The sequence below is a fragment of the Echinops telfairi genome, unplaced genomic scaffold (assembly GCF_000313985.2).
Source record: "Echinops telfairi isolate 266 unplaced genomic scaffold, ASM31398v2 ScPeMD7_25;HRSCAF=90, whole genome shotgun sequence".
NCBI classification, from domain to species: Eukaryota; Metazoa; Chordata; class Mammalia; order Afrosoricida; family Tenrecidae; genus Echinops; species Echinops telfairi.
The window spans coordinates 6,596,877-6,608,327 of NW_022103922.1; the positions used below are offsets into that span (position 1 = coordinate 6,596,877).

Sequence of the window (11,451 nt, forward strand, 5' to 3'; positions counted from 1 at the left end):
GTCCCCGGCCCTGCCCGGTCCCTCCCTCCGGTGCGGGTCTCACTCGCCGCCGCAGTCTCGGCTTCCAGAAGGCGGAAGCGTCGCGTTGCCATGGACGCTCAAAGGCTCCACCTTCCACCTGGAACGCAGCGGCGCGCGGGTCGTGGCCCCCCTGGAGGCTGCCCGGGTGCTCTGGCTGGGCGGCTGGATGCAGAGCCCCCTAAGCCCTTTTTCCTGTGCACCAACCCCTTCCATCGACTCTCTGACCCCAATCACTATCTCAGAATGTTGACCGTTTCCATCGTAAAAGTGCTGTCCTTGTCCACTTCAGCACCCACACCCCTTTGGGGTGACTCCCCGCCCTGGGAGTTCCCGAACCATTCCGATTTCTGCTGATGGCCTGTCCTGTCGAATTTGAAGACCTTCTGTTTGGCCACCGTCAGTAAGAAATGGAACGTGCGCGCCATTGAGAAACACCAGGGCCTTTCTGGGAGGAGAGATTGGCCAGCATTTCTCTCCGTGGCATTGTCCAGTGGTGCCTGGGCTTCACTTGCGGGAGCGAAGTTGGAAACGCGGTGTCACCCAATGACTGGTGGTCAAAGCCACAGCTTCGCCCCGAACCGCGTCTCAAGCGCCGCAGAGCAAGCTTAGTTCTGACCTCCAGACAGAACACGTTTCTTTTCAAAAATGAAGGAAAAGGACCGGGAGGGGCTTCCCCTAGCCAATCTGAAAGAAAACACGGAAGGGCCAATGAGGTTTGGGAGGAGTGGGTGATAAGTCATTTATTACTAATAGTTGTCACTGGAGATTTATGCACTTAGAGACACTGCAGAAAAACCTCTTGAGATAAGGCTATATGATTGATTGATAATTGACTGATTGATTATCAGAATACCTTGCCCGGAAGGGGAGAACTCAATATGACAACATATCCACTTCCTAGGGCTATAGCTTCATATCAGGGAGCCTTGGTGGTGCTGTGGGTCAAGCACTGGGCTAACTAAAAGGTATGTGATTCAAACCCACCAAGCCTTTCGGGCAAAAAAGGGGAAGCACTCAGCTTCCCAAATGATTTACAGACTTAGTAACACAGAACCCTGAGATTGGGGTGGGGTGTCGCAGGTCCCGGGAATTTAGCAATGATAGATAAAGGGCTAATCACAGTAACCTATTGAAAGCTACAACATCTTAATAAGAAAAATACAAATAACCCAATTAAAAATGGGCACGAGATAGACAATTTACTAAAGATGACATCCAGGTGGCCAACAAGCATGTGACGAGATGTTCTAAGACCTAACTGTCAACCCCGAAGCTCTCAGGATCATCAGTGTGAATGCTAGACCAAACTCAAGGGCCCTATTGCAGGCATACGTGACTACCAATATAAAGAAGGAGGCACACACAGAGCAAAAGACAAGATAGATGATTGGGACATGCTGAAGTTACATCACTTCTGCACACCAACAGACTTCATCAGGAGAATGAACGGGCGAGCCCACAGAGGAGGAAAATGTTTTGTTTTGTTTTTTACCAATGACACATGGGACAAAGGGCTAATTACCAAAATATACAGAAATCTATAACAGCTCAATAAGAAAATATCAAGAGACTCACTTCAATGGGAAAAAGATATGAACAGACAGTTCACCAAAAATAATGAGCTACAAATGGCTAACAAAGACATGAAAAAATGCTCACAATCACTAGACATCAGGGAGATGGAAACGAAAGCCACGAGGAGATACCACTTTACACCCACAACGCTAGCCCAAATTAAAATAACAATAATAAAGAAACCAACATGCTGGAGAGAATGTGGAAAGATTGGAACTCATACACACTGTTGCTGGCCTTGAAAATACATACAGTCACTGTGGAATCAATATAGCAATGCTTAAAGCAACTGGGAATTGAAATCCCATATGATCCAGTAATACCACTATTAAGCATATAGCCTAAAGAAATATGAGACACAACACGAGTTGATACACGCTCTCCCAAGTTCATAGCAGTGCAGTTCACAATAGCAAGAAACCGGAAGCAGCCAAACACCCAACAACGGAAGAATGAATAAAGAAACCATGGTACTGTACATACACACAATGGAATACGTTGCATCCCTGAAAACTGGTGAAAGTATGAAACACGACATGACACGGAAGGACCTGGAAACCATGATGCTGAACGAAGTCAGTCAATCACAAGAGGACAATATTGTAGGAGTCCACTACTTCAAGGAGAAACACCAGTTAAATAAATCTTAGAAACCAATTCCTGAACAAAAGTTAAGAAGGCTACCTTACCAGCCATTAACCATGCATCGCCTCCCTTTTGCTTACTTCACAAGAACCAACAGGCGACCTCACACTGCCTGGGGTCATGTGGGAAACAGAGAGGTTGTTCCCCAGGTTGTCCCCCGAGATTATATGCCAAACCTAAGGTGTTGCTTGCTAACCCATAGTCAATGACCATACACTTGGAGGTCAACTGCTTAAAGGTTTTCTCCCTGAGGGTTATCATCCATCCAGAGCAATCAGACCCTGTAAGGCCCAATCCTTTCTGATAAGGATAACGGATTGTTCCCCTGAAGAAGAGCCCAAAGACAAGATCAAGCCAATTCAGGGAGGACCAAAGTTAGGCTGCCCTCCTGAACCTAGAGCCCGCCCAACTTGTCACATGTATACCCCCAGTGCCTCCCCTTCCTATTGCATGTACACCCCTAGCTCGCCCCTCCTGTTGTATGTATGCCTATTGTACAACCCCTTCCTGTTACGTATGTCATTAGCTGTAATTAGGGGGGCTTGCACGTCCCCTAAGTGTATCTAAGCCTTGATTGGAAATTATTAGCACCCTCTGCACAGACCTGGCTGCTGAGATCATGGCTATTCCGAAGGTGAGCGCTTGCATGCTTTATCTTACATGATGTCTCTTTAATTTTACCCCTCAATTACACAACTGCCCTTTGGGCCTGTTCAATTGTGGAGGCTGGTACCCCGCAGGGTTACTACTTCAAGAGGGGGGAATGGGAGATGACCATCTGCTGGAAGCTGTACAACATCGAGACAAGGCTGGGAGGAGAAGCTAGGCTGGAAAATCAAGCTAAGAGCAGGGGAGGGGACCATCTACATTTTGGATGAGACACTGATAGTTCTGTTGGGGAGTATGGAAGCAACCTCACCTCAGGAAGGGAAGCTAAACAATGATTGTAGGGAACCTAGGGGAACAATGGGCCAGATTTTATGTTTCTGGGTAGACTATGAATACATTTCTACTCAGCCTCCGGTGAGCCATGCCATGGACTGAGCACCATGATGATCGTGGAAGCTGACCTGGCAGACAGCATGGCATAACGCAGGGGCCACACCAGAAGGACTTAACATAAAGGCCCGACTGGCTGAACTGAACCCTGAACCCTGCCTCCAATCCTTGCACTAAGGAGTACTGGAATGGGAGAAGAAGCAGACCTGGGACTGTGGAAGTGGCAGTCATTGGACCTTGGGGGAAACCCCTGGTTTGGTGGGTGTCCAATGGAAAGGGTCCCAGAATCACCGTGTATGTAATACCTCGATGCCCTCATCACAGTGACATGCAGGTTTTGATCTGCTGGGCAAGGATCTGCACTTGGAAGAATTGGCTCAGGAAGGTCCCCCGTGGCACCAATCCCCATGCTTAGAGTCAGCAGAGCTCAATCCAATGGGAGCTTGAACCGTGTAGGGCAACAACTCATGGGTTGCAGCTCAAGGTGGAAACGTACTCACTTAGACTCCTCATTCCAACAGTGTCCAGAGGGCTGTGTCACTGAGAACATTGGCAATGTTATCAGGGCAATCCTCATGCCCCAGGGGGATAGTTGGCAGTGTTGTGCTTTTTTTATTTTTGGGTGTTTGTTTTCTTGCTTTTAGCTTGTTTATTTTCTTTTTCTTTTTTCTATTTGTATGCTTGCTGGTTAGTTCGTTGCTTTTATTGGTGTAGTTGGTTTTATGGGGTTTTGATTTTGTCATATTATGGCTGCCAAAGAATCCTAAGTCGTGCATATCCCATGGACATGCAGATAGACTCTGGGATCCTACTTAATTCCAGCCCCAATACAAGAACAGTTAGTTCTGATTACATGGCCCTGCATGGAATAGCCACCCACATGGAATGATCACTAAGATAAGGGTGCCACAGCAAAGTGTGGTGAAGAAAGCAGATGGGGCCTGGCTATCAATAAAAATAGTGGCTGGGGTTTTAAAAGACTGTATTCAAACAAGAAGTCATCTAAACTAGGAGTCAAGTAAGTCCACATGGAACAAGCACACCAGCTTGTGTGATCCAACGATGACAATGACAAAATTCAACTATGACAATGGGAAAGTTTCAGAGCTAAAATTATGAACACCCAATTGGTAGAACGCTTTGGAGGGCACTGGGAACCCAAAACCCATCTGCAGAGTAACTAGTTCGATTAAGCCACTGGCAGACCCCCACTAGCCACAGCCAAGCGTCGCGAACAGCCTTACTAGCAGAAAGAGATCACTGTGATCTTGATTATACTGGATCGAATCTGGAACTTGGTCAGCTGACCTCCTGATTGACCCAAGCTGAATCTGTTCTAGGTGCAAGTACCTCCTGCATGCACGATGACAAAAGTTTCTTCCCTTGCTTTGTAATTAGGTAGGGTGGCCTTTCCTTTCTTACTCGTTATTTGTATTTTTATCTTTACAGTATTATTATTATTTTAGCCTTACACTTTATTTTGGTTTGGTTTTGTATGGTTTCTATTTGGTTTCCCAGTTTGTGAAGCACAGAAGGAGTGGATGCATAGAGATAATAACTGATGCTAGGGTGTATAGGGCAAATAGGGGTGGGGATGGGAGATAAGGAGGGTGAGGGCATGTGGGGAGCAAACAATGAAGGTGGGAGAAGGAGGGAGCACTAGAACTGATTGTGAATACACAGCTCATTTTAAAGGCAATTTAACTATGGGGGAAATGTTCTAAAATTGATTGAAGTAATGATTGTTTAATTCGTCTTGATATGATTGAACAATTGAACTATTGAATTGTATGATATGTGGATTAGATGCCAATAAAATATTTAAAAAATAAATACAATAAAATTTAAGTATCAAGGGGGGAAATAATGTTCTTGTTCATTAACCATAAGAGAAATACAAATTAAAACAACAATGAAATACCACTTCACTCTTAGCAAAATAAAAAAAATAACAGAAAACAATAAATGCTGGTGAGGATGTAGAAAGATTAGAATGCTTATATATTGCTGATGGGGTTATAGAATTGTACAACCACTACGCAAAGCAATAGAGTGCTCCCTTAAACAAATGTAAATACACACACGTTATGATCCAGCCATCTCTCTACTTAGTATATACTAAAAAAAAGAACAAAATAGGAATAGACATATGCACTCCTATGTTTATTCCAACAATTTCTATAATAGAAAAAAGATGAGAAAAAAATTAATTAAAAACCATGATTCCAGAGGAATGGATAAACAAACACTGGAACATGCATACAATGGAATATTACACATCCTTAAGAAACAACGACAACTCTGTCAAACACCTAAAGACAGACAAAATCAGAGAACATCATGCTCAGCAAAGTTAGTCAATCTCATAGAGATAAATGTTTTATGACACCATTATTATAAAGGAAAGATAAATGGTTTTCACACTAAAGGGTAAGACTTTGAAGACTATGACAAGGGGTGGGGGGAGAAATAAGGATGGAAAAGTAAGGGAGGGGCAACGTCATATGTGAGGGGTTTAGTTCAGATACTGTCACTGATTTAGAGTCCTCGTGGCATAGTGAGTTATGTGTTGGGCTGCCCAGCTATCCGGAAAAAAAACAGCATCATAAAGTCTTGTCTTAAAACAAGCACACATCTAAGTGACTCACGTAACTCTGCATAGAAGAAACACACCAGCCTGTGTGATCCAAGGATTATAAATAATAAAATCCATGATCAGAGGAGAGAATTATATTAGAGCTTAAATTCTGAGCACCTGGTTTGCAGATAACTTACCCCACTGTCATCGAATCCATTACGATTCCTAGTGACCCTCGAGGACAGGGTAGGACTGTCCCCATAGGGTGCCAAGGCTGTAAATCTTTATGGAAGCAGACCAACACATCTTCCTCCCCCAAAGCTGCCGGTGGACTTGTGGCTTGCAACTAAGTGTGTAACCACGGTGACACCAGGGCTCCTTAAACAGCTAGCAGAACAGACCCTCAATGAACATCTTTGAGTGGAGCTAAATGCAGAAGGGAGCCAGCCAGTGTCTAGGAGCTCGTGGGTAAGGGGCAGAACTATGCTCACAGAATGAGAAAGTGTTGGGCACAGCAACTTCTGCTCGTCTACCCCTGGGGTGAAAAATGAGCTGGCATGGAATCTTCCCATTCACTCCTGACCCCCCAGCATGGCCAAGGTTGCCAGCTGCCATGGACAGCAGGACGTTGCTACATACATGCTACCTCCGGACAATTCTGCAAAGAAGTGAGACTCTCCCACCTTTACAAGTGGCCACAGGAAGCCAGTCAAAGGACCACAGTTTTAAGAGGTTGACTTAATTACCTGCACTGGTCCTGCATGGTGGCAGGAAACAGATCTTGATGAATAACTTCTACCCCCAGTGTCTCTGCCAGTAGGGACGTTGGTGGTGCAGGACTGGCACATCAGCACATCCTGCTGGCATCCTGACCCTCGCCAAGGAAACTGACAGGTGCCAAGTGGGAATTTCCCAGAGTTAGTGAGCAGGGAAGGAACAAAAGCTGCGATTGCACAGGCGTGTTCAAAGCATCACATGGAAGCTTTTTCTCTGGTCCTGAACTTCATGGAAGCCATGTCTGGTGGGGTTGATGTTTACGAGGTGGGGGTGTGTGTGTCACTTTGATGTTAAAGCCACATCCTTTGGGGTGAACTTTATACTAAAGGAGCAAGTTATTACCCTAGGAACCAGCTAATCAATCCTACCGTCACTGTAGGTGACATCACAGGTCTTAGATGCCGAATAAGCACCCTGGTGCCCCTAATGGGTAAGTGTGGGACTGATAACTGCAAGGTCAGTGGTTCAAACTCAGCAGCCATTCCAAGGGGGACAGATGAGGCAGTCTGTAACCTCAGAAACCCTATAGAGCAGCGCATCTCAACCTTCCTAACGCTGGGACCCTTTCATACAGTTCCTCATGTTGTGGTGACCCCCAACCACAAAATTATTCTCCTTGCTACTTTATAACTGTCATTTTGCTAATGTTATGAATCCTACTGTAAAATATCTGCTATGCAGGATGTATTTTCATTATTACAAATTGAACTTAAAGCATAGTGATTCATCACAAAAACAATATGTAATTATATCTTGTGAAATATTTATTTCTAATGACGAATAAATGAAATGTTGTCTTGAAGCATGGGTGTAGCATGGTAACAGTCTTCACGCAGGGTACTCATATTTGGGTGTGTCTGCAGGTGGGCTGGCCCGCCTGGAGATGGATAGAGGAGCAGTGTTTCGGTTCCTAAGAACATCAGAAATACGGGTTTCCGATGGTCTTAGGCACCCTTGAGAAAGGGTCATTCGACTCCAGAGGGTTCGAGACCCACAGGATGAGAGCCACTGCTATAGAGGGTCACTATGAGTTAGAACCAACTCAATGACAGTGGGTTTGGTTTAGGGATATTAAGTCCTTGATAAGCCCTGGTAGCCCAGTGGTTAAGTACTAGGCTGCCAATCTAAAGGTGGGTGGTTCAAATCCACCAGCAACTCTGTGAGACAAAGACTTAGTCTGCTGCAGTGAGGATTACAGTCTTGGAAACCCAACTGGGCAGTTCTACCGTCTATGACATGTCAGCGGGCCGGAATTGGACACAACGGCAGAGAGTTTGGCTTATGAAGCACATTATGAGTCAGCATCAGGACTGAAGGAAGGCTTATGAACAACCTCCAGTATGCGGGTGACACACCTTGTTTGCTGGAAGTGGGCTTGAAGCACTTGCTGATGAAGAGCAAAGATTGCAGCCTTCCGTGTGGATGACAACTCATTGCAAAGAAAACCACTCACCACTGGACCAGTAGGTAACATGATGACACATGGATAAGATTGAAGTCGTCGAGGATTTGGTTTTGCTTGGATCCACAACCAGTGCTCATGGAAGCAGCAGTCAAGAGATGAAATGATGCCTTAGGCCAGCGGTTCTCAACCTGTGAGTGGAGACCCCTATGGGGGTTGAATGACCCTTTCACAGGGGCCGCCTGATTCATAACAGTAGCAAAATTACAGTTATGAAGTAGCAACGAAAATAATTTTATGGTTGGGGGTTCACCACAACATGAGGAACTGTATTAAAGGGTTGCTGTCTTTAGGAAGGTTTAGAACCACTGCCTTAGGCAAATCTGCTGCACAAGACCTCTTCAAAGTGTTGAAGAGCAAGAATGTTACTTTGAGCACTAAGGTGCGCTTAACCCAAACCACAGTATTTTCAATCGCCTCCTATGCAAGTGAAAGTTGGACATTGAATAAGGAAGAGCAAAGGAGAATCTGTGCATTTGAACTGTGGTGGTGGTGAAGAATGTTGAAAGTATCTTGGACTGCCAAATGAACATACAGATCTGTCTTGGAAAAAGTACAGCCAGAGTACTCCCTAGTAGCAAGGATGGCAAGACTTCTCTTACATATGTTAGACACACTGTCAGGAGAGACCAGTCCCTGGAGAAGGACATCATGCTTGGTAGGGTAGAGTGGCAGTGAGAGAGAAAAGCCCTGGACAAAATGGATTGGGGCCGTGGTTGCAACAATGGGCTCAAGTATAGGAACAACCGTAAGGATGACACAGGACCGGGCAGTGCTTTATTCTGGTGCGCATGGGGTCGCCAAGAGTCAGAACTGACTCGATGCTACCTAACGACGACATGAGTCAGAACCAACTCAAATGGCAGTGGGTTGGGGCCCAACAAGTTGACATGGAATCTAATCAAGTCACTAGAGCTGTGTTGTCCGATATGGTAGCCTCATGAGGCTTTTTAATTCCATTCAAATGAAATAGAATGTAAATTCAGTTCCTCACTGGGACTACCCTAGTCACCTTTAAAATGCTCAGTGGTCAGATGTGGCTAGTGACTACAGGAGTGGATAGCGAAGGGAGACTATTTCCATCACACACAAGGCTCTATTGGACACCTGTGCTCTCCTGAATGCTCCCCAAACTCCACTGCTCGCCGAGTTGATACCCAGCCATAGCGAGTCTATAGGACAGAGGAGGATTGTTCCACAGGGTTTCCAAGTCTGTAGATCTCACAAGGGGAGCAGACTGCCATATCTTCCTCCCTCAAAGCCAGGGGTGGGTTAAAACTACCATCCTTTTTGTTAGTGGCCCTGCACTTAACCCACTGTATCAACAGGGCTCCTTGGTAGACTGTTCCCTAACTTCACTCATCGTGGAACATGATGAATGGAACATGTCATCATGACAGCATAGAGCGAGCAGACAGGTGTAGAATGTGGATCTGCTTCAGGTTGCCATCTGTTTGCTGATGTGCATAGATGCCACTGTGAACAGGACCCATAGCCGCAGGGACTTGGCATCAAAGATTTTTTGCTGAGAGGTTGTTGCCAGAGGTGGTTGGTATAGCCGAGGAGTCATGGGAATGGCTTTTGAGTAAGGTCATCTATTTCCTTTGTTATTTATGTTAAGATCTTACCAGCAGAGTTTTCTGGTACGTACCCAGAAACCAAACTCATGCCATCCAGTTGATCCCGACTCATAATGATCCTATAGGATGGGGTAGAACTGCCCTCGTGGGTTTCCGAGACTGGAAATACTTAACAGAAGCACACAGCCTCATCCTTCTCCTAAGGAGCAGCTGGTAGTTTGAACACATAACTCACTACAGCACCAAGGCGGCTCTTCTCTAAACCCCAAACCAAATTCACTGTCCATGCTGACTCGTAGTGACCCCCTGTGGGCTTCTCTGGTACACATAAGAGCACACTGCCATCAAGTTGATGCGGACTCATAGTGACCCCATAGGACAGGGTGGAACTGCCACTTAAGAGTTTCTGAGACACTAACGGTTTACAGGAGTAGAAAGCCTGGTAACATGCAACCAAACCCATCATACAAAGCAAAAGGTCGGCCTTTTAGGCTGCCAGCTCAAACCAAGCAACTTAAATCATGGAGGCCATTGGAGACACCCAATGACCATTTGGGCATGACAACGCCCATGTGATTTTGATAGCTATGACCATGGTCTGTGGTGATATAAAATGAAGCTCGACAGTGCTTAAGTATATAGTGGTAAATGATATGGGGTTTGAAATTTTGCTTCCAAATATTCCAGGAAATCGGCCAAAGACAGAGAAGAATCAAAGACAGAAACATCTTGGTAACGGTGGCATCTGGGTGATGGATTTATCCAGAGTTAGTGTAATGTCCTGTCCTTTGTGTATTTAAGGATGTTCAGAATAAAAAATGTTAACTCTTGAACATACACAGTGAGACAAGTAAGAGCTGAACTCAACAGGGCTGTCTTCCTAAGTCTCGCAAGTTTTACGTCTTGGGCAGGGTGTTAATCATCACTTTTTCTAACTGGAAAATATTCGTGTTTTCCTTTCCTGACAAGTTTCTGCCTTATAGGGTTCCAGCTTCCACAGCATTTACTGTAATTATTTACAATCCAATGGGCCAGGTCCCTGAGTGGCAAAAGGGGCCCGAGCTCAACTACTAACCCCGAAGGTTGGTGGATGGACTTCGTCCAGCAGTGTCACAGAAAAGAAGATCAACTTCCCAAGCTTACAGCCATTAAAAAAAAGCCCATGGATCTCACTGCTTAGAGCCAGAAGCCACTACCAACACAGAATATGTTGAGCATCATAGAACATGCTTGTTTTTTGTTGCGGTGCCAAAGGTCACCAAAAGTCAGTGGCTGCTGCCAGGAGGCAGTGATCCACTCACAGGTAATTACATTGTTTCCTGTTCCTTGTTCTTTTCACCACCCCCCACCCCCCCAGAGCATTGTGCTGCAACCAGATAAATCTTTGACGTTTGCTGTAAAACAATAACTGTTGTCTAATTTCCTGGTAGTGAAATTGAATTAAAGAGTGAAAGCAATTAAACTATTATCATGTCGAATTAACCTTCCTACACCATTACACAAATGACATTCTGGATAGCAGCATTTCCCCACACCTGGTCAACATCCAGGATTAACAACCTCAAAAAGCTTGGCCAATCCAGTAGATTAAAAAAAACAAAAAAACACTAGTGTGTGCTTTTGATTTGGGTTTCTTTGATGGAGGGTGGAGCGCCAAGACCTGTTTACTGTGCACATTTTGAAATCACTCCCCCGAGCCAGATCCTGCGTCTTTTGCCCTTGAACAAGCTGTGCGCCCTCTGACCAGCGGGGTGTATTTCGGCACACATCTTTCCGACTCAGCGATCAAAGAAGGCAGGCAGGGACCCCCGCGC

At 45.4% G+C, this 11,451-nt stretch overlaps 1 protein-coding gene across 1 annotated transcript in view; it reads left to right on the top strand.

Annotated features, from left to right (window-relative positions):
* The first annotated feature begins 7,021 nt into the window (after positions 1 to 7,021).
* Positions 7,022 to 11,451, top strand: part of CDC37L1 (cell division cycle 37 like 1) — a 36,955-nt gene continuing 32,525 nt past the window's right edge. Inside the window, exon 1 of the mRNA XM_004714556.2 lies at positions 7,022 to 7,025. Within this exon, the coding sequence (XP_004714613.2) occupies positions 7,022 to 7,025 (4 nt within the window). The remainder of the gene's footprint in view (positions 7,026 to 11,451) is intronic.